This window comes from Diabrotica virgifera, chromosome 1 (genome assembly GCF_917563875.1).
Source record: "Diabrotica virgifera virgifera chromosome 1, PGI_DIABVI_V3a".
Lineage (NCBI taxonomy): Eukaryota > Metazoa > Arthropoda > Insecta > Coleoptera > Chrysomelidae > Diabrotica > Diabrotica virgifera.
The window spans coordinates 290,489,459-290,513,544 of NC_065443.1; the positions used below are offsets into that span (position 1 = coordinate 290,489,459).

The 24,086-nt window shown below is 32.1% G+C and overlaps 1 protein-coding gene across 2 annotated transcripts; it reads right to left on the reverse strand.

The window, feature by feature from the left end:
* Nucleotides 1–1,764: 1,764 nt before the first annotated feature.
* On the reverse strand, nucleotides 1,765–24,048 carry LOC114332211 (zinc finger protein 227-like). Of its 2 annotated transcripts, none has more exons than XM_028281964.2 (3): nucleotides 23,854–24,047; nucleotides 16,846–17,170; nucleotides 1,765–3,795 (listed from the first exon to the last, which is right to left on the reverse strand). In XM_028281964.2, exons 2-3 carry the CDS (start codon nucleotides 17,153–17,155, stop codon nucleotides 2,555–2,557), a joined length of 1,551 nt encoding a protein of 516 aa, XP_028137765.2. In that variant the 5' UTR covers nucleotides 17,156–17,170; nucleotides 23,854–24,047; the 3' UTR covers nucleotides 1,765–2,554. The 2 variants fall into 2 exon arrangements, with proteins under 2 accessions (XP_028137765.2, XP_050498085.1); XM_050642128.1 differs by lacking the exon at nucleotides 1,765–3,795 and adding an exon at nucleotides 5,271–7,253 and having other exon boundaries at nucleotides 23,854–24,048.
* Between the last annotated feature and the right edge of the window lie 38 nt (nucleotides 24,049–24,086).

Below are 24,086 nucleotides of genomic sequence, written 5' to 3' on the forward strand. Positions count from 1 at the left end.
GGCGGGATATCATAGTTATATCATTTTTTTATTTTTTTTATAGATTTTATGATTGTAAGTATATTATTATATAATTTTTTTCAGAAAATACGTATTTAATTAAAATTTTTGGCAACAATTATTGTTCAGAAATCATTTGTGGCAGTTTTCAATGTGTTTGTGTGTGTTTTATTCTTTTATTTTTTTAATTTTTGGTATTGTTTTAATAAAAATTTTTGGAAAGTAGTAGAGAAACTGTTTAAAGTATATATTGATTTCGTTGAAATCATATAATAGAAGTATAACTTCTTACGTGCGTACAAAGTACACATATTCTTTTTTTTTAAACTTACTTTTACATTAAATAACTTAAAACAAATTTCACACATGTAAGGCTTTTCTCCTGTGTGTATTCTCAAATGCACTTTCAAATGGCTTGCTGCATTAAAATGTTTAAAACAAATTTCACACTTGTAAGGCTTATCTCCAGTGTGTGAACTTTTATGATATTCTAAAAACCAAACTAAAACTAGCAGATCATAAACAAAAAGTAACAAATCTAGAATAAATGGTCATAGTAATAACCAAACTAAAACAAAAAAGCTCATCTGATGATGACAGTTTGTACAACTAATTACATAGTTTTATGGAGGGCGCTATATTATGGACGAAACAGCAGGCGTACCTGCACTTTATCTCTAAATACTTGTTTCACTTCCTTCAAATGTCTAGATCCGACACTATCGCAATGCTTCATACGTTTCTTATTTTCTGAATAATAAACATCTTAGAATAAATTTCGCACTTGTAAGGTTTTTCCCCAAACAAAAGTAAGCATGTCCCAAATGCTTTTTCAAACTTTCTGCTTCGTTCCAGAAGACGAATCCCATATGACGTTCCAAAGTACGTACTTCAGTAAACTGCTTAAAACAAATTTCACACATGTAAAGGCGCAATTCCATTGAGGCAACACTGAAGGCATGAGGCAAGATACACGTATCCACTTGTCGCCTGCTTTAAGGTTAGTGACTTTGAACCACAAATTTTAAAAGGTCGCATGCGTCATTTGTCTCGCTAGATCGCATGCGTCTTGTCGCATGAGCTGGTAGCATGTGTCTAGAAATGATTCCATTCAGATTCAGGCGACTTCAGTTTAGTATGCTATGTCTTTGCAAGCAGTCGTGGCAGCATCATATTTAGTAATTGCTTTGAATGGTAAAAAAGAGAGCTATATGTTGGTAGTCAAGACACGCTGAACAATTTCTATATAAAATTTATTGCAGACGATGAAGCTTTATTTCGAAATTTCACATGAATGAGTTAAGCTGATTTTGAGTACTTGAGAAAGTGTGACCAAAAATAAAAAAAATGATACTAACTTTTGTGATCACACCACCGCGTGTGAGTCCCTTATGTATTTGAATGACTGGGAAAAGAAACGTATTTTTGAACTGTGTAAAATTTATTAATTCCTAGCTGAAACTTTCGGCTTACAAAGCCATCTTCAGAGCTATGGTCAAATGTTAAGTACCACTATAAAAAAGGGATCCCATTTTTTGTGTTAAAACATTTGAAAAAATTCTTTGTTGTTTTTTTGCAAACTTGGTAGGAGGTAGAATTTTGAATTTAATAAAGTTGTAAAAAGGTTAAAAACATCAGAACAGCACATGGAGCTTTCACAAAAATACATTAAAATTTTTAATCACGGTAGGGTTCAAAGACCTACCATCTTAAGTTGAGGCAACTCGTTTAACAAGATTAAAATGCAAACCTTTTCCCTTTTTTACTAGAAGATGAACCGCTCTTTAATTTTAGTTGTTGTAACCGCTTTGGTAGTTTTTTTTTGTGTGAATTTGATGGCCTTGACCGAGCCAATTAGCGAGACATTTTGTTATTTTCAAAAGAAACAATTTTTTTTTTCAATCAGATGAATTTTTCTGTATTTCCAACTCTAAATACATAACAAACTAACATATTATAACTATTATCTATATAATATGTTTTGGTTGGAAATATTTATTTCTTTTTGTATTTTTTTATTATTTTTTTTTACTACGCTAAGACATAAACCCGATTCAACATCTCGGAGGTTTACATCTTCTTAGTTTTTTTTTCTTGTTCTTTTCTTTTTTCAATTATAATGTACAATAATTACTCTCACGGTGAAATTCACAACGTAAATTATTGATTTTCTTTTTTTATATCACATTCATATTTATCTAATAACTGCTTTAACTTATCAATTTTTATCTTATTGTCTTTATAAAAACTAATTTTCTTATTCCATAACTCAGGTTAGTTATGGGAGTCTTCAATAAATAACATTGTTTTTTCAGTATTCCCCTTTATGTCGCACGATAAAAGCCGCACCGATCCGTTGACTGCTGGATAGCGGCGACACTGTTCAACACGTTGAAATTTGCCGAACGATGACGCATGCGTCCCAGCAACAACAGTCAACATGTAGCATAGTGGCATGCGGGAAGGCGACTTGATTCGTGTCGGTCTCTGTCTCTTGATTGCAACATGACGCATGCCTCATGTTGCTTAAATGTTACCTCAATGGAATTGCGCCTTAAGGCTTATCTCCAGTGTGCCTTCTAATATGACGTTTCAAATGAGCTAATTGAGGAAATTGCTCATGGCAAATTTCACACTTGTAAGGCGTTTCTCCAGTGTGTATTCTCAAATGCCTTTTTAAACTTGATGTTTCACTGTATGACTTAAAACAAATTTCACACATGTAAGGTTTTTCTCCAGTGTGCGATCTGTTATGAACCTTCAAGGTTCTTGCTTGACTAAATTGCTTAAAACAAATGTCACATTTGTACGGCCTTTCTCCAGTGTGTATTCTTAAATGTTTTTTTAAACTTGCTTTTACACTGAATGACTTAAAACAAATTTCACACTTGTATGGTTTTTCTTCAGTGTGTCTTCTCAAATGAATTTTCAAGTTACTTCCTTTACTAAATGACATAGAACAAATTTCACACTTGGAAGGTTTTTCTCCAGTGTGGGATCTGTAATGAAGTTTCAAATGACTTGTTTGCGTAAACTGCTTAAAACAAATTTCACATTTGTACGGCCTTTCTCCAGTGTGTATTCTTAAATGTTTTTTTAAACTTGCTTTTACACCGAATGACTTAAAACAAATTTCACACATGTAAGGCTGTTCTCCTGTGTGTATTCTCAAATGCTCTTTCAAATTGCTTGCTACAATAAATTGTTTAAAACAAATTTCACACTTGTAAGGCTTATCTCCAGTGTGCTTTCTGATGTGATGTTTCAAATTTGCTAATTGAGGAAATTGAGCAAAGCAAATTTCACACTTGTATGGCGTTTCTCCAGTGTGTATTCTCAAATGCTTTTTTAAACTTGAGGTATCACTAAATGACTTCAAACAAATTTCACACTTGTAAGGCTTATCTCCAGTGTGTGATCTGTTATGATATTTCAAATGACTTGCTTGCGTAAACTGCTTAAAACAAATTTCACATTTGTACGGCCTTTCTCCAGTGTGAATTCTCAAATGCTTTTTTAAACCTGCTTTTTGACTAAATGACTTAGAACAAATGTCACACTTGTACAGTTTTTCTGCTGTGCGGAAATGGGTTTTTAAACATCCTGCTTCACTAAACGGCTTAGGACAAATTTCAGAATTAGAAGACTTTTTTTCAGTGTGCAAACTCAAATGCTTATCTAAAGAGCTTGATGCAGTAAATCCATTTAAACATGTTTCACAATTGTATAATTTTTTTCCAGTGTATATTGGCAAAGATGTTCCAGATTTCGTTTGAATCTCATTCTGAGAAAAACCTAAAATAAAAATCAAACTAAAACTTTGCTGCAGATCATAAACAAACAGTAACAAATATAGGATAAATGGTCATGGTGATAACCAAACTAAAACAAAAAACCTCAGCTGATGATGACAGTTTGTACAACTAATTACATAATTTTATGGAGGGCGGTATATTATGGACCAAATAACAGGCGTACCTGCACTTTATCTCTAAGGACCGATTTCTCATATCAAGGTTAAACTGGAGTTCAACTCCAGTTTAACCTGAACTTCTAGTAAACGTCAGTTTAATGTCAAAATCTTCTTTATCAATTCACGTTCAACCGATGGCAGTTTAAACTACGTTAAACTTAAACGCTGAAATTCGGCCGTTCAGAAGATTTCAAGGATTACGTATGCGTTGTATTAGTGCAACTTGAGATGAAACGCTGTCATAATATAAATATAACCTATTACATTATATTAAGCATAACGAAAACCGATAACATTATTTTTATTAGATTTATTTATAATTATTAAAATGATGGTTTGGCTATAAATACTCAAATTTAACTTTATTCAGAAACAGCATAAAAAAAGGTCATACAAAATGGCGACAGTTTTACCTTTAGCCATCTATTGGCATTTCTCGAAACTACTAGTTAAGGTGTAAAAACGTGAACTGACAATGAGAATTGCATTTCCAAACAAAACCAAGTTCATGGATTAACCTCAGTCAATTGAACTGTAGATTAACTCAGGTATGAGAAATCGACCCTTAGTCTTTCTGAGTCTGTTAGTAGTTTGTTGTCCAAACCAGTTGGTGCTACATTGCGAGGCCTAAGTTTTCATTTGTAAATTCTCTTTGGGCAAGTTTTTTTTACCTGTATTATGATTCTTAGGCGATTCCTGCTTGCTTTTCGCTTGCTTCGGCACTATTTGCACACATTCACTCATTTTACCATCTGCTTTACCACAAATATTTTCTCGATGAGAATTATGTTATGTTTGGAAAAGGTTTTTTCAGTTGCGAACACCGTTTCTTGACACTCCTAAAGCTGGATCTCTGAACCAAAGTATATCCTAGCTGATCCTCTTTGGACAAGTGCATCAGTTTTTTTATTGCCGTATATTACTCGGTGACTTGGCACTCAAACCAGTGTGACACTATTATGTTGTGCCAGCCTGCTGAGTTTCGCGCAATTCACACCCTAGACTAGATATTTTTGGTGCTACATTGAGAATGTGGTACTACTGATAGACCAATTGGTGCTACTGATAGACCTGTTGGTGCTACACTGCGAAGCCTAAGTTTTCATTTGTAAATTTTATTTGGGTTTGTTGTATCGTTTTAGTTTTTTTTTCGGAAAACCTATACTATAATTCTTAGCCGATTCCTGCTTGTTTTTAGTTGTGCTTCAGCATTATTCAGCACAATATATTTTCTAAAGAATCTCTCGTACAGTGAAACATGCCAAGTTGACAATATTCAATGCTAATTAAAAAACTATTGCGTTTTTGTTTTGTTTTATTAGTGATCCATAAAATGACAGTGTATTCCATAAATAAGTGTACACATTATTTATTTTAAAATTACTTTTTATTTTAACTGTTATCCTTTAGCGAGTGTTAGAAAATCAGTGACGGGAAGGGAAAATATAGAAAGCCGTCCCCCAACAAGGTCCACAATTAAAGCAAAAAAAAGGTGAAATATAAAAATTTATTAACCGACATGAAACTTAAACCACAGATAGGCAAATTCAGTCCAATAAACTTGCCAGTTAGGATAATTAACAGATCTTAATGGATATATTTTGGGTTTCTCTCTTTTACGTCTTTTAGTTGGTGTTCCGTTGGAAGTTTCTCAATGACGCATGCCTCATGTTGCTTAAGTGTTGCCTCAATGGAATTTCGCTTTGAGGCTTATCTCCAGTGTGCCTTCTAATATGACGTTTCAAATGAGCTAATTGAGGAAATTGCTCATGGCAAATTTCACACTTGTAAGGCGTTTCTCCAGTGTGTATTCTCAGATGCTTTTTTAAACTTGCCTTTTCACTGTATGACTTAAAACAAATTTCACACATGTAAGGTTTTTCTCCAGTATGCGATCTGTTATGAGCCTTCAAGGTTCTTGCTTGACTAAATTGCTTAAAACAAATGTCACATTTGTACGGCCTTTCTCCAGTGTGTATTCTCAAATGATTTTTTAAACTTGCTTTTACAATAAATGATTTAAAACAAATTTTACACTTGTATCGTTTTTCTTCAGTGTGTCTTCTCAAATGAGTTTTCAAGTTACTTTCTTTACTAAATGACATAGAACAAATTTCACACTTGGAAGGTTTTTCTCCAGTGTGGGATCTGTAATGAAGTTTCAAATGACTTGTTTGCGTAAACTGCTTAAAACAAATTTCACATTTGTACGGCCTTTCTCCAGTGTGTATTCTTAAATGCTTTTTCAAATTTCCTGCTTCACTAAATTTCTTAAAACAAATTTCACACTTATAAGGCTTTTCGTTGGTGTGTATTTTTACATGCCTTTTCAAATGTCCATCTTGTCTAAATTGCTTATAACAAATTTCACACATGTAAGGCTTTTCTCCTGTGTGTATTCTCAAATGCTCTTTTAAATGGTTTGCTGCATTAAAATGTTTAAAACAAATTTCACACATGTAAGGCTTTTCTCCTGTGTGTATTCTCAAATGCTCTTTCAAATGGCTTGCTGCATTAAAATGTTTAAAACAAATTTCACACTTGTAAGGCTTATCTCCAGTGTGTGATCTGTTATGATATTTCAAATTTGCTAATTGAGGAAATTGCTCAAAGCAAATTTCACACTTGTATGGCGTTTCTCCAATGTGTGATCTTTTATGATATTTCAAATGACTTGCTTGCGTAAACTGCTTAAAACAAATTTCACACTTGTAAGGCTTATCTCCAGTGTGTGATCTGTTATGATATTTCAAATTTGCTAATTGAGGAAATTGCTCAAAGCAAATTTCACACTTGTATGGCGTTTCTCCAATGTGTGATCTTTTATGATATTTCAAATGACTTGCTTGCGTAAACTGCTTAAAACAAATTTCACACTTGTAAGGCTTATCTCCAGTGTGTGATCTGTTATGATATTTCAAATGACTTGCTTGCGTAAACTGCTTAAAACAAATTTCACATTTGTACGGCCTTTCTCCAGTGTGAATTCTCAAATGCTTTTTTAAACCTGCTTTTTGACTAAATGACTTAGAACAAATGTCACACTTGTACAGTTTTTCTGCTGTGCGGAAATGGGTTTTTAAACATCCTGCTTCACTAAATGGCTTAGGACAAATTTGAGAATTAGAAGACTTTTTTTCAGTGTGCAAACTCAAATGCTTATCTAAAGAGCTTGATGCAGTAAATCCATTTAAACATGTTTCACAATTGTATAATTTTTTTCCAGTGTATATTGGCAAAGATGTTCCAGATTTCGTTTGAATCTCATTCTGAGAAAAACCTAAAATAAAAATCAAACTAAAACTTTGCAGCAGATCATAAACAAACAGTAACAAATATAGGATAAATGGTCATGGTGATAACCAAACTAAAACAAAAAACCTCAGCTGATGATGACAGTTTGTACAACTAATTACATAATTTTATGGAGGGCGGTATATTATGGACCAAATAACAGGCGTACCTGCACTTTATCTCTAAGGGCCGATTTCTCATATTAAGGTTAAACTGGAGTTTAACTCCAGTTTAACCTGAACTTCTAGTAAACGTCAGTTTAATGTCAAAATCGTCTTTATTAATTCACGTTAAACCGATGGCAGTTTAAAACTACGTTAAACTTGAACGCTGAAATTCGGCCGTTCAGAAGATTTCAAGGATTACGCATGCGTTGTATTAGTGCAACTTGAGATGAAACGCTGTCATAATATAAATATAACCTATTCTATTATATTATAGAATAGAATAGAAATATGCTTTATTGTCACTGAAAATTATACAATTTTATGGACAAAGCTTAACATAGATTCACGAAAAAGATGAAGTAAAAAAACAAAAACCAATATATTGCAAAATTACTATAAATTGCAAAATTGAACCTACAACATAATATAATAAAACACAAACAAAGGAACTAATAAGTTTAAGCTGCTGTATGTGACACCCAAATATAGATAAATACACTTTAGTTACTTGTACATTACTGTGATTTCTTAGTTAGTCATTAAGAAACTCTTCTACTGAATAATATGGTCTTTTAGATAAATGAGCTTTTGTCATTTTACGGAACTTGAGAAAGGATGTTGCAGATTTAAGTTGTAAAGGGAGATGGTTGTATAGTTTTTTTGCGGAATATAGTATAGATTTCTTTACTAACTCAGAAGACGGGATCGGTAAATAGACATCAAAAGTTGAATTTCTGGTGGAGTAGTCATGATGAGGCCTTGCTGGAAAGACATGCATGTGTTTACGAATTAAGCAAACAGTTTCTAAAATATACAAAGATGGAAGGGTTAAAATTTCGTGATCTTTAAAGTAACTTCTGCAATGGGTTGTTCTTCTGAGGCCAAACAGATATCTTATTGCTCTTTTTTGTAATTTGAAAATAACATCAAATTGGGCAGCTGTACTAGACCCCCAAAAAGGAAGACCATATCGAAGATGAGACTCGAATAAAGAAAAATATGTTATTTTAGAAGATGCTAAATTGAGTTCCTTCGAAACAGATCTTATGGCATAGCAGGCCGAGGCGAGTTTCTTACTTAACAAATCGATATGAAGGGACCATTTGAGGTTGCTGTCTAAAAGAATACCAAGAAATTTTACAGAATCAACGGTAGAGATCTGGCTGCTATTCACAAGCAGGGGTTGAAGAGCACCTTTATATGATAATGCTACCGTTTTATCCACGTTAAAGGAGAGTAAATTAGAGTCAGACCAGGTTTTTATCGTAAGAAGATCAGAAGTTATAGTTGCATGAAGAGTTGCAATAGTTGAGTTGCTCCAAGTGATACTGGTATCATCAGCAAAAAGAAAAAATTTTCCATCGATTTTTAAATTAGTGATGTCATTTTTAAAGATCAGGAAAAGTAGAGGACCCAATACTGAACCTTGTGGTACTCCACATATAATGTTTTTGAGACTAGAGTCAGTATCATTTGCTCTAACCAATTGTTTCCTATTATCTAAGTAAGATTTAAACCAATTCAAAGAAATACCTCGAATTCCATAGTAATTAAGTTTTTTAATCAAAATGTTGTGATTTACACAATCAAAAGCTTTGGAATAGTCACAGAAAACAGTGGCAGTATAAAGATTATTGTTTAGTGCTTGGTAAACCTCGTGAAGTACAGAAAACATGGCATCAGTTGTACATTTATTAGTTAAGAAGCCGAACTGATTTTGTGATAAAATATTGTTATCAAAGAGAAAGGACATAAGTCGGGTTTTTATGAGCCTCTCAATAATTTTGGAGAGTACCGGTAGTAGGGCAATAGGTCTATAGTTGCAGGCATTAGATTTTTCGCCACCTTTATGAAGAGGAATAATAATGGCTGTCTTTAGGCACTCTGGAAATTTACCGTTTTCAAAGGAATCATTAATTAGTGACACGAGGAGTTCTAACACATTATCTGTGAGATTTGAGAAGATTTTTATGGATAGTCCATCAGTACTACAAGATGATTTGCTTTTGATACTATTGATCGTTTGGATCAATTCAGATTTATAGATTGGTCTTATAAAGAATGAATTCGAGACAATTTCTGAATTAGGGAGATAGGAAATGGGATCTTGTTGAGACTGATTAGTGGATGTTATATTTTTACTCACGTTAATGAAGTATTCGTTTAGATTTTCAGGGTTTGGAAGGGCAAATGTTTGAGCTGCGTGGGTTTTGTTTCGAAGATCGTTTATTATGGACCAAGTTTCTTTTGCAACACTTTTGGAGCTTTCCAGACGATTTTGATAGTAGGCTTTTTTAGCTGATTTGATGAGTTTTAAGTATGTGACTCTGTAATTGGTGATATATTGAGTGACAGAGACGTTGGTAGTAAATTTCTTGATATAAAGTAGTGAACGCATATTTTTTGCTGATATGCGGATACCTTTGGTAGTCCAGGGTTTGCGACGTTTTGGCTTAATCGTAATTAAAGGAAATGCCTTATTGAAGATACAGACAAGCTTCTCCAAAAAATCACTGAAATTATAGTCCACGTCCGTAGAAGGAAAATGCCAGTCAGAAGTTAAACATAAATTTTGAAATTTATTAAGCATAACGAAAACCGATAACATTATTTTTATTAGATTTATTTATAATTATTAAAATGATGGTTTGGCTATAAATACTCAAATTTAACTTTATTCAGAAACAGCATAAAAAAGGTCATACAAAATGGCGACAGTTTTACCTTTTGCCATCTATTGGCATTTCTCGAAACTACTAGTTAAGGTGTAAAAACGTGAACTGACAATGAGAATTGCATTTCCAAACAAAACCAAGTTCATGGATGAACCTCAGTCAATTGAACTGTAGATTAACTCAGGTATGAGAAATCGACCCTTAAAGTCTTTCTGAGTCTGTTAGTAGTTTGTTGTCCAAACCAGTTGGTGCTACATTGCGAAGCCTAAGTTTTCATTTGTAAATTCTCTTTGGGTTAGTTTTTTTTTACCTGTATTATGATTCTTAGCCGATTCCTGCTTGCCTTTCGCTTGCTTCGGCACTATTTGCACACATTCACTCATTTTACATTTTGCCATCTGCTTAACCACAAATATTTTCTCGATGAGAATTATGTTATGTTTGGAACACCGTTTCTTGACACTCCTAAAGCTGGATCTCTGAACCAAAGTATATCCTAGCTGATCCTCTTTTGACAAGTGCATCAGTTTTTTTTTATTGCCGTATATTCCTCGGTGGCTTGGCACCCAAACCAGTGTGACACTATTATGTTGTGCCAGCCTGCTGAGTTTCGCGCAATTCACACCCTAGACTAGATATTTGTGGTGCTACATTGCGAATGTGATGCTACTGATAGACCAGTTGGTGCTACTGATAGACCTGTTGGTGCTACAATGCGAAGCCTAAGTTTTCATTTGTAAATTCTATTTGGGTTTGTTGTATCGTTTTAGCTTTTTTTTCGGAAAACCTATACTATAATTCTTAGCCGATTGCTGCTTGCTTTTAGTCGTGCTTCAGCATTATTCAGCACAATATATTTTCTAAAGAATCTGTCGTACAGTGAAACATGCCAAGTTGACGATATTCAATGCTAATTAAAAAACTATTGCGTTTTTGTTTTGTTTTATTAGTGATCCATAAAATGACAGTGTATTCCATAAATAAGTGTACACATTACTTATTTTAAAATTACTTTTTATTTTAACTGTTATCCTTTAGCGAGTGTTAGCAAATCAGTGACGGGAAGGGAAAATATAGAAATCCGTCCCCCAACAAGGTCCACAATTAAAGAAAAAAAAAAGGTGAAACATAAAAATTGATTAACCGACATGAAACGTAAACCACAGATAGGAAAATTCAGTCCAATAAACTTGCCAGTTAGGATAATTAACAGATCTTAATGGATATAAGTTATTATTTATGTCTTTTTTGGGATTCTCTCTTTTACGTCTTTTAGTTGGTGTTCCGTTGGAAGTTTCTCTCAAGGCAAGCGTCTAGATCCAGTTGAAAGACTGATACATTTTGTACACACTTGAATGAATGAATGAAGTGAAAAATAGTATATTATGCAACGAGAATTTAATGATAGTCATTATGAAGCGAGTATGAAAAAAGCGGATACGAAACGAGCCGCCTAGCGGCGAGTTTCGTATAGAGTACGAGCTTCATAATGATAATTAAATGCAAGTTGTATACACGATTTTTTCTATGATCATTCACAATAAAAAATATATTCAAATTTATTAATTTTGTAACGCAAACAAATTAAGTAGTTTGGCAGTTTGTTTTCATATTAAGAACTGTCAAAGCGTATGTATTTGACTCGCCATTGGTCACTGCGCGTGTGCCACCTTTATCGCGCATGCCATATCGCGATTCTATTGGTTAAAAATCTGTATCGTGATGAAAATCTGTATCATAATGAAGTTCAAGTCGGTTCGCTAAACTCAGACACAGCTGGCTAATGATTTTAGTAGGTAAATTTTTTTGTTTTTTGCCAAAATTGGAAAAATTACTAACTATCTAGTAATTATTAACTATTTATTAATTATTTTTTTTGCCAATTTTACCAAATTGGCAAAATTACTTGTTAAAATCACTAGCCAGTTGTGTCCGAGTTTAGCGAACCGACTATCATTATGATACAGGTAGTGACATCATAATTGATATATTATTATAGTATTAGAATAGAAAAAGTGTATTAAAGTGTGTAAATATATTTAATTTCCTTAGCTAGGCGCTTTCAACAAAAATTTCATCTTCGGAGCTAATGATCAAAGTATAAAAAAAGTACCACTACTTATAGTTGTGTGTGTGCATCATATTTACAAATTTTGTCTACTGTGCAACTCCGGATGATGAAAAATTAATTAAAGAATAATGTAGTTGACTCGTCAGTCAACTACTCGACATCACTTGAAATGGTTGGGTGATACCCATTACCATGAACAAAATTTTATATGTTTGTAACGGTTAAGTGGTTGCTTTTGCTGTTTTACATTTATTTATTATTTAATGAATTTTTCATCATCTGGAGTTGCACTGCAGACAAAATTTCTAAATATGATGCACACACACAACTGTAAGTAGTGGTACTTCTTTTTTTACTTTGACCATTAGCCCCGAAGATGACATTTTTGTCGAAAGTGCTTAGCTAAGGAAATTAAATATATTTACACACTTTAATATACTTTTTCACTTCCTTCAAATGTCTAGATCCGCCACTATCGCAATGCTTCATACGTTTCTTATTTTCTGAATAATAAACAGCTTAGAATAAATTTCGCACTTGTAAGGTTTTTCCCCAAACAAAAGTAAGCATGTCCCAAATGCTTTTTCAAACTTTCTGCTTCGTTCCAGAGTGTAATCCCATATGACGTTCCAACGTACGTATTTCAGTAAACTGCTTAAAACAAATTTCACACTTGTAAAGGCGCAATTCCATTGAGGCAACACTGAAGGCATGAGGCAAGATACACGTATCCACTTGTCGCTTGCTTTAAGGTTGACGACTTTGAACCACAAATTTTAAAAAGTCGCATGCGTCCAAAAAATAAAAAGTATTGGAAAATCAAAAAATTACCCTAAAATAGCAATTTCGTCAGTGGCGTAGAATTTGGGAAGGGTCGACCAGACACTATCCCCTGTCGTACGCCTCTAGTAGTAGCTAGAAACGTTTATTTATCTTAATTTAGTAGGGTGTACAGTACTTACACTTTCTGCCAAGTATGATACGGATACGCCAAATAGTTTTAAGTACTGGGTACAATAATGTTTAAATTTTAATCATATGAATCATAAATTAATCAAAATAACTGTGCCGTTTCATATTTAACTTCAAATATCTCGAAAACTAATGACTTTATCGTTACCAATGAAGAGTATATTTTTTACGTAAAAAGTATTGGAGAATCTAAAAATGGCACTAAAATAGTAATTCCTCCAGTGGCGTAGAATTTGAGAAGGGTCAACCATTCACTATCCCCTGTCGCACGCCTCTGGTAGTAGCTAGAAATGTTTGTTTATCAAAATTTAGTAGGGTGTATAGTAGTCACACTTTCTGCCAAGTATGTGCCAAGTATGAAAAGGATACGTCGAATAGTTTTAAAATGCTGAGCAAAAATAATTTTTAAATTTTTAGATAAAACACCCTGTAACTCAGTAAGGAACCACATTTTATTTAAGTGTTTTAGGTTAAATCTTCCTATTTTGTGCTAAGGTTTCTCCAGTTACTATATGGAAAATTATTAATGAAACACCCTGTATATAATTTTTTAGTGAAAAATTTAGGTTTCTCATCGCAAAAAACCCCCATTTACCAAATTTCGTGTTGTTGTCCCATTTCTGTCAGGAAATATTAAAAAATAAATAAAATAAAAGTTTAACTTTGACACCCTGTATTTCGATTATTAACAACTTTCGTACTAAGGGGGCGTTCAAGTATTACGTGATGCAATTTTTAAAGATTTTTGACCCCCCTCCCCCCAACCTGCGTTACGTAATACTTGAACGGCCCCTAAGATAAGTTAGCTTAAATCGAACTATTTTAACCTCAGCAATCTGAGTTTAAGCTATAGCCCATTCGTTACCAAACACCCTATTAATTACTAACAAAAGCAAAATCCATTGATATAAATCTCAGTATCCTTCAAGTTAGTTTTCACCAAAATCAATTCAATCTTCACACTATCACTAATTATTGCAATAATTTTAGGCTATTGATTATGTACTATAGAAATGAACTACAACGTTAACGGGGTTTTATTAGTTCATATGGTCAATGAATCTCTATATAGGAAAAAACCGCGGAGTGCTACCATTTAAAGGGGTGCGTTTTTGAGAAATGGGTGAATTAGTCCCTGGGCACAGGTTACATTAGGGTGAGTTCTATGCACTTTTGGTACAAACACGTCTACATGAAAATTGTTCCTGGTTAAATTTCCTATCTAAATATAACTTTTTAAAGTCAAAGATACTTTTTTTTACAAAAATATATTCAAAAGAAAAAGCACAAAGAAACCCAAAAGAAAGAAATTTTGGTTTTTGTCCCATAACTTTTGTGCACGGGGATATAGGTATAGACATTGCTTCACATAAAAAAACGAACATATTTTCTCTTTAAAATAATGTTTGGTAAAGGTCATTAGGATTTACAGTTTTCGAAATATGATTTTTCAAAGTTCGCACAGCAATTTTGGGCAGTTTTCCTTGTTATTTCGCAAATGTTGTTCTGTAACTTTTTTCTACGTAACTTTAGGAATATGCAATGGTACATGTAAGCCAAGCCGCACACCAAAGAAACATGAAACGAAAATCATGAAACATGAAACGAAAAACATGTTTCATGAAACTAAAACACTGCTAAACAAATCTCAAAGTCCGCCTACCAATGAAACGAGTGTGATTCATGCTCATGACACATTTTTATTTTCGGAGAGTTCCATAAATGGCCGGACGTATATTTGTTTAGCAGTGGTTTATTTCCATGAAACGTAATTTAGGTTTCATGTTTCTTTGATGTGCGGCCGGGCTAAGAGGAATAGAAATCAATTACCTTTAAAATGTTCTACTGTATAATGTTGTACGACTTCTTTTAAAGAGGTTATCATTTTCAAGATTTAATACTTTTAACGAGTTTTTATATTTTTTTACGATTATTTTTTAAATTTCCCATAACTTTTTTCTCTCTACATTTAGGTAGGTATATATTATATAATAAAAAAGAAAGCTTATTCTGTTTACTTTAAAATGGTGTATTACAAAAAAGTCTAGGATTATTTTTCAATAAGATATGCTTTTTCAAAATGTAATACGTACTTGCAACGTTTTTTGATATTAGGATTATTTTTAAAATCTTTCATTATAACTTTTTTATGTGATTGTGTGTTATGATTGAATCTTATTTTTTATAGGTAATACTTTGGACAGGTAATACTTTTGAAATTTCTCATTATAAATTTTTTATGTGATGGTGTGTTATGATTGAATCTTATTTTTTATAGGTAATACTTTGGATCCACTTGACTCGGCCGGGCAAACTTCAAAATATGGATTAATTCCAATATGTACTGTCAAAACTCCTGCATCACAAGCTTTGCTTGAAAAAATAGCATGTAAATGTACCAAAGGATGTACAAAAAACTGCGGTTGTAGGAAGATATGAATTAGTTGTTCAATATTCTGCAAAGGGTGCATGTGCATGGGTACTAATAATTGTGGGAACTCTAAGATAACTAAGGTGTCAGAGGAAGATATTGAAGCTAATGTTAACGAAGAGATGGACTTTGATTTTGAAAATTTTGTAAATGTCAACGTTTAAATAATTTTAACTAAAGTGATGTTTTCTAAGACTAATGTTTATGTAATTTTTGTAAAAGAAATAATTTTAAATAATACAGGTAAAAAATTATCAAAGAATCACTCGGTTTTCATTATTTAAATATAGATGATACACCATTTTAAAGAACAGAAAGTAAGCCTTCCTTATTGAACAATATATAGTATATTCATGTACAAGAAAAAAAAAGTTATAATGAGAAATTTAAAAAATAATCGTAAAAAATGTAAAAAATAATATTTTTTTATATTAGGTATTAGTATATATTAAGGTATATAATATTAGGTATATAGTATATATACTATAATATTATATAATATATATTATAAAATATTATTTTATTTTTATATTATTTTATAAAGAATCGTTAAAAGTATAACACCTTGAAAAACCATAATCTCTTTAAAAAAATTCGTACAATGTTATACAGTAGACCATTTTAAAGGTAATTGATTTCCATTCCTATTATTTACGTGTACCATTGCATATACCTAAAGTTACGTAGAAAAAAGTTACAGAACAATATTTTCGAAATAACAAGGAAAATGCCCAAAATTGCTGTGAGTGGAGAACTTTGAAAAATCATATTTCGAAAACTATAAATCCTAATTACCTCTACTAAACAATATTTTAAAGAAGAAATGTGTAGGTTTTTTTCTGGAAAGCAATGTCTATACCTATATCCTCGTGGACAAGAGTTGTGGGACAAAAAACAAAATTTCTTTCTTTTGGGTTTCCTTGTGCTTTTTCTTTTGAATATATTTTTGTAAAAAAAAGTATCATTGACTTTAAAAAGTGATATTTAGATAGGAAATTTAACCAGGAACAATTTTTATGTAGATATGTTTGTACCAAAAGTGCATAGAACTCACCCTAATGTAACCTGTGCCCAGGGACTAATTCACCCATTTCTCAAAAACGCACCCCTTTAAATGGTAGCACTCCGCGGTTTTTCATATATAGATGTCCATTGACCATATGAAATAATAAAGCCCCGTTAACGTCGTAGTTCCTTTTAGCTATCTTATTTTGAATATATGTAATCAATAGCCAATTTGTATTTGAAAAAAAAATACATACCATGTTCACCCCCTTGATGTTCTTCAGTCAAATCCAATTCATTGCACTTTATATCTTGTTCTAGAATTTCCTCCTGTTTAACATCTTCAATGAAAACTGTTGTGTTTATTTGATTGAACCAAATCTTTGAATCCTCAGAGTTGTTTATATCAACTTTATTGTCAAGTTCAGGAAGAATTTCTTGTTTAAATTCATTTTTGATCAAAACCGGAGTATCTATGCAATGTGCATCTTCAGTTTCTAATTCAATTTTGCATTTTATGTCAGATAATTCATTTTTGTTTGAGTATTTTTCATCCTCTATTTCCATTTTATTTTCTTCTATCTGTAATTAAACATTATAGTATAACTGATTTCTATCTAAATAGCCATAAAGTGAAACAGAGACTATACAGGGTGTTTCATTGGGAAAGTAACAATCAATTAATGTATTTACAATTGTAAAAAATCCAGGTCCGGATTAAAAAATATTGGAAAAATGTTCCGACCCAAATACAACACACTGTACATTATAGATGTTTTTGTAAATGGATTTTGCATTTGAAACAAGAATGAAAAACTAAATTTAGTGGTATACTTTGAATTTTCGGCAAAATGATTTTTCTGGTAAAATTTTGAATTTGAATTTAGTACGTTCTTTAACGGTAAAATATTGCAAAACCTCTGAATTTAAAAAAACTGCATGTATTGACATGAAATTCGGCATACACATAGCTAACAAGTCAAAGAAAAAAAGTGATATTGTGCCGATGTCTGCTCTTGCCCTGGAGGTGATTTTCACTCCCCATTGGGGGTGAAAAATTATACGACCAAAGTAAGTCCGAAAATGGATAAACTGACTAATTGTAAGTAACTTTTGTTCTATAGAGTTTTTTCATTTTTGTTCTATAGGGTCAATATTTTTCGAGTTATTTGCCAGTGAATATGTTCATTTTTCCAACAAAATAACCACGCTTTTAGACAGTTTTTCGCAAATAACTCAAAAAGTACGTATTTTGTCGAAAAAAACATTCTTAGCAAAAATATAGCCTGTGAAAAATTAAAAAAAAAATGGTGTATATATCACGTCTCTGTACCTAGTAGAAGCAGAGGTATAGCTAATGAAAAATAGGTTGATATTCTTCAAATTCCAAATGGAATACTTTAACGTGAAATAACCAAAAATGAAGCACATTTCGGGGAAAACTTATTACAACTTATTTAAAGTGTTTATAAAGTTAGTCCCTTTTTTTTGGTAAAAAAATCGGGAAAATCACCTCCTAATTAGTATCTCAAATGAACTTAATCGTTACGACTCCACAAGTTTCTTGACTCTTGTATGTATTGTTTATATGATCTGTAAGTTTCATCGGTTCAAAGTCCTTATTTTTGAAAGGGCTGTAGTGAAAATGGGTTGAACGAGTCACTGACCACGAATGTATGCAAATTTAGAAACACCAAATATTAATAAATTTTTGTCTTACAGAGAAACAAAAGAATACAGGATATTCATAAAAGCAATGCTAATTTTTTTTTGTTTTTTGAGATTTTTGGTATCTCTAACAATTTTTAAGTTATTTTAAAAACGCATATTTTTCAAAATTAAAATTTTTGAAAATTTTACTTTGAAACCATTTTTTTTCAAAAATAAGCACTTCGAATTGATAAAACTTACAGATCATAATATATACACAACATAAGTAAAATAATTTGTGGAGCGGTAACGACTAATTTCATTTAAGTTGCTAATTAGGGGGTGGTCTTCCCGATTTTTTTGCCAAAACAAAAAGGACCAACTTTATTTTGAGCGTAACTTACTTAAATGTGATACTAGAAACTTTTTATAAAAACAGAAATAAAGCTTCTTTTAAACACTTTAAAAAAGTTATAATGGGTTTTCCCCAAAAAGTGCTTAATTTTTTGGATACTTTACGTCGAAATATTCTATTTGAAATTTAGCGAATATGAACCTATTTTTCATTGGCTATAACTCTGGTTATACGAGGTCCAGAGACCTCACGCATACACCATTTCTTATTTCTTTACTTTTTTACAGGCTATATTTTTGCTAAGAACGTTTTTTTTTCGGCAAAATACTTTTTGAGTTATTTGTGAAAAACCGTCTAAAAATGTGGTTATTTTGTTGTAAAATGAACATATTCACTCGAAAATAACCCGAAAAGTATTGACTTGGCGAAAAAGCTCTATAGAACAAAAGTTACTTAAAATTAGTCCGTTTATCCATTTCCGGACTTATTTTGGACATATATTTTTTCACCCGCAAGAGAGGGTGAAAGTCACCCCCAGGGCAAAAGCACACATCGGGACAATATCACTTTTTTTCTTTGACATGTAAGCTATGCGTATGCCAAATTTCATGTCAATTCAAGCGGTTCTTTAAAATTTATAGCAAAAACCGTGAAAGAATGTACTTACTAATTCTGAAATTATGTGAATTGCGAGAGCTGAAGTAGAAAAAAATTGAAATACCACTTACAACTTGTTAACCACACTGTATATTCATTTTATATTTAACGCGCGATTATTCTTTAAGGTGTCCAATCAAATAATTTATTGATAATTATAAAAAATCCAGGACCGGAAAATATTGGAAAAATGTTCCGACCCAAAAAACACCCTGTAGGTATATTAAATTTTTGAAAATAGAGGAAAAACAAAATTTAGTAGTAAATTTTGAATTTTCGGCAAAATGACCTTACTGGTAAAATTTTGAATTTGAATTTTGAAATTTTGTGAATTGCGAAGCTTGAAGTAAAAGAAATTAAAATGTGACTAAATTTTAATTAATATGTACCATTATTTAATCTAAATTGGTAAAATATTAACATTTCAGTGTTTTTTTTTTATTATGGCTACAAATAATTCATAACAAATATTCACCTTTAATAATTATTAATGAATAAATAATAAAGGTGTCCACAAAAATTACATAACTTTTATCAACGAACTATCTTAAAAATAAAAAAAAAATAGAAAAAAATTGCTGAAAAATAACTTATAAACTACAGTAATTGTTCAAAATGGCCACCACCTTGTTGAAGGCAAAATCTTGTTCTTTTTGTTATTTGTCTGACTGGCTTCCTAATCTCGTCAGTGTTATTCTTCATTTCTTAGAAGGCGTCTCAAATGAGGTCAAGAAGTTCTTCCCTACTGTTTATTTCCTCGTTATAAACTTTAGATTTTAAATATCCCCAAACAGAATAATCGATAGTAGTGATGTAACGAATGTCATTTTTTAAACATTCGCGAATACGAATGCGAATATCTGCTACAGACATTCGCGAATGCAGATGCGAATGCGAATATTCAGTTTTTTTTTAATTTGTTTCTATTTTTGTATTGTATTCCAAATTTATAATGAGAAGCTAATTGATATTTAGTGTAAATCAATCTGAATCTTAAGCTTTATTACATAATACCAAATAATAAAATAACGTGAAGGCTGATAATATGATTATGTTAGGTTAAGTTACCTTTTCTTAATAAAAAAAGATGAGAAATGAATACATTAACCTAATATTAACTTCAACTTATTATTTTTTTCTGATATTCATATTCGCAAAACATTCGCACAAATTTAGCGAATATGCAGAAAATGCAGAAATATGAAAATATTCGCTACATCACTAATCGATAGGATGAACATGAAGGTAAAGCATGAGGACCACCTCTACCAATCCATCTATTGGGAAAATTGTCGGATAAAAAATCTCTAACCATGTGTCAGTAGTGTGGTGAAGCACCACGATGTTGAAAGTATATTCCACCTGTATTGATATTTTCATCATCTAGAAGTACTAGTAAAATACTTTTTAAAAAATCTAAATACACTTCACCGGTTAGGGTGTAAAATTAAGTTGCATTTTAATTTTTTTCTACTTGAAACTCAGAATTCAAATTCAAAATTTTACCAGAAAAATCATTTTGCCAAAAATTCAAAGTATACCACTAAATTTAATTTTCTTCCTTCTTTCAAATCCAAAATCCATTTCAAAAAAATTTAATGTACAGGGTGTTTTTTTGGGTCAGTACATTTTTCCAATATTTTTTTAATCCGGCCCTGGATTTTTTATAATTGTAAATAAATTAATTTATTGGACACCTTAAAAAATATATATTCGAGTGTTAAATATAAAATAAATATACAGTGTGGTTAACAACCTTGTAAGGCTATTTCATTTTTTTCTACTTAAAGCTCTCGCAATTCACATAATTTTAGAATTCAAATTCAAAATTTTACCTGAAAAATCATTTTGCCGAAAATTCAAAGTATGTATACCACTAAATTTAGTTTTTCATCCTCTTTTAAAATGCAAAATCCGTTTTAAAAGAATTTAATGTATAGGGTGTTTTTTTGGGTCAGAAAAATTTTCCATTATATTTTAATCCAAACCTGGATTCTGGATTTTTTAAAATTGTAAATAAATTAATTGATTGTACACCTTAAAGAATATTTGCGTGCCAAATATAAAATAAATATAGAGTGTGGTTAAAAAGTTATTAACCAAATAAGAAAATGGCAAAATATCCAGTATCTTTGTTATTAATGAAGTAATACCCATTAAGTATGGTATTTTTGAGACCGCCTAAGTGTCCCCTTTCTACAGTTAACGTATGTTAGTTTCCCAACGAAACACCCTACATACATAGATAGCAAAGGAGATTCTTTCTAACATAGCCCAAACCCAAAGTATCTCGGTATAATACTAGATCACACTCTAACTTTCAAGCAACACTTACGTAAAACTGCAGCTAAAGTAAAAACTCACAACATCATTAACCCGGCAGTGGATAGTTGGTCTGAAAATCTGACCAGAACTGGTGGGGTCTACCAGGACGAAAATTGAAATGACCCACAAATTTCAGATAACGTTCACATAATGTTTTAAAAGGTACGATTCCGACAATGACTGCAGATGGCAGACAACAACTTTGCACTATTAATTTGTATGATTCCGACATCTGACAACAATTGCTGTCCGGCAGAACATCAGCTGATAATAATTATACAAAATAATAGTGCAAAGTAGTAACATCTGTCATGGTGACCACTGCAACTGCCGTCTGCAGTTATAGTCGGAAGCGTACCTTAAGTATTTTGTCATTTTACCTGTCTATTACTTAATGACCTTGTGTCACTGTATCTTAGTTTTGTTTTATTTGTCAAAAAATATTGCAATTAATTTATAAAACCTTGCATTTCTGCTTTGTTTAACTTGTATTAGCACTGATTAGTAAATAAATGTTTTCCAATACTCCTACATATATGTTTTATTAAAATACAAAAATATTAAGCTACAGAAATTTGGTTATAACAAAAAATAGAAAAATTTTCTCCACAAAATATAAAAGTTTGAATTTTACCACAAATTGTTCTCTGTGCACTAAGAGCAACATGCTACAATATGCTTCTTACTCAACCTGGACGTACAAAATGTGCAAAAATATCAGGATTTACGTGTTTTACAGTATTTTTGCAAATTCCTCTTTTATTGGTGGCCACTTCCAATGAGCCTGGTATAGGAGTATTTGATAGGTGCGATGCTGATTGTCGTATAACTTGAGCTAAATGAGATTTCAAAGCTCCCCTTCCCATATTTTCTTTTGTCATATTTATTCCTAAATTTTTCATAAATATTATATTTTAGGTCAAAAACCAAAAAAACTGCATTACAAGTATATGAATCTTAATTTCCAAAAGTAAGACTTGTGATATTATTAAATATCTCAAAACTGAAAAATAAATTTGTTCCAAAAATATAGCTCTTAGAGTGAGCAATCATTGAAAGGTAATGAAAAGGTCATTTTTGTATAATATAAATAACATTTAAAATAGGTACAATCATTTTTCATTCTTGCATGGACTGATAGACCACACCCATCCATTTGAGGGTTAACATGCTTGCAAACACTTCTTGGAAAGGCAATCAGACACAATCAGGACAAGCACTTTTTCATTAATATATTTAACAGTTCTACCTTGGCACCCACTTCTTCAACCTAACAATGATAAACATTCACTGCCCAACAGAAGAACAAGAACAACATACAAAGGAAAGCTTCTACTAACAGCTGGAGATAGTATAAATCTGTGGTGCTGAGACAAAACCTGATATGTCAAAAAACATGATTTTGCAGCAGATGAGTTTAAAAGTTTGTGGTGTTGTTGTAATAGTGGACATATAGGAAACTAATTTTATCATCTACTGGTTACATGAATGCATTTAGCATTGTAGGGTTTTATCATCATGTTCTTCATCGCTCAATGTACATATTGGCATTAAAAAACGAAAAATCGATACTTTTTTGACATATCGGGTTTTGCCTAGTACCACAGAAATATGACAATGCGTCCAAAAATGACATCCAGATTATAATGGGTGATATGAATGCTAAAATAGGCAAGGAGCAGCAGTTCTAAGGCACAACAGGAAAACACTCACTGCATAATGAAACAAGCGAGAATGGGGTTGATAAATTTTGCCACCAGTAAAAACATGCTTATAAGTTCCATATGCTTCCCACATAAAGACATACACAAAATGACATGGATTTCACTAGATGGGACCACAGCCAATCAAATCGACCAGGTGCTGATAGACAAAGGGGCAGCCAGTAGTATCTCAGATGTGAGAACATGACGAGGAGCATGCTGGGGATCAGACCACTTTTTACTCCAAACCAAATTTAGATGCAGAGTTAACAAAGAAAGAAACGAAAGACAACAAAGAACAAACAAACTCACAAACTGGACCTGGAAAAACTGAAGATTCAGGAATGTAAAGAGAAGTTCGAAGAAGAAGTCGCAAATGAGTTAAGGACGCTAGGACTGCACTCCATAGCAAAGCAGCAGTACTGACAACAGCAGCGTCCACCCTGAAACTGAAAGCAAGAAAAATGCGAGAAGAGGAGCATGGTTATCAATCAACGGTATAATGTTGAAAGTCCATAGATAGGAATTTATTAGTAGGACACAAATTACGTGCAGGATGTTAGTAAAAATCTCACCAAAACAGAAAATAGTTACGACGATCTTGCGGCTTTCACTTCAAACCACACTTCACCGTATGCCTCTCTCGTCTCTATTCCTTGTATCCTTCTTGACTTGGTTTATTCCTTTTCCTTGCTATTAGCTCGTGCTGTTTTCACCAAAATCCAAAATCATATTTTGTTTTATTTTTTAATTTGACACTTGACAGTTAAAAAAACATCATTTAACAAATGATAAATATATGACATCA

Coding starts and splice junctions, on each gene's coding strand:
- LOC114332211 (XM_050642128.1), bottom strand. CDS start 17,155: ATGGAAATAGAGGATGAAAAATACTCAAACAAAAATGAATTATCTGAC. Junction 7,254..16,845: donor ACATCAAGGGGGTGAACATG/GTATGTATTTTT, acceptor TTTTTATTTTAG/GTTTTTCTCAGAATGAGATT.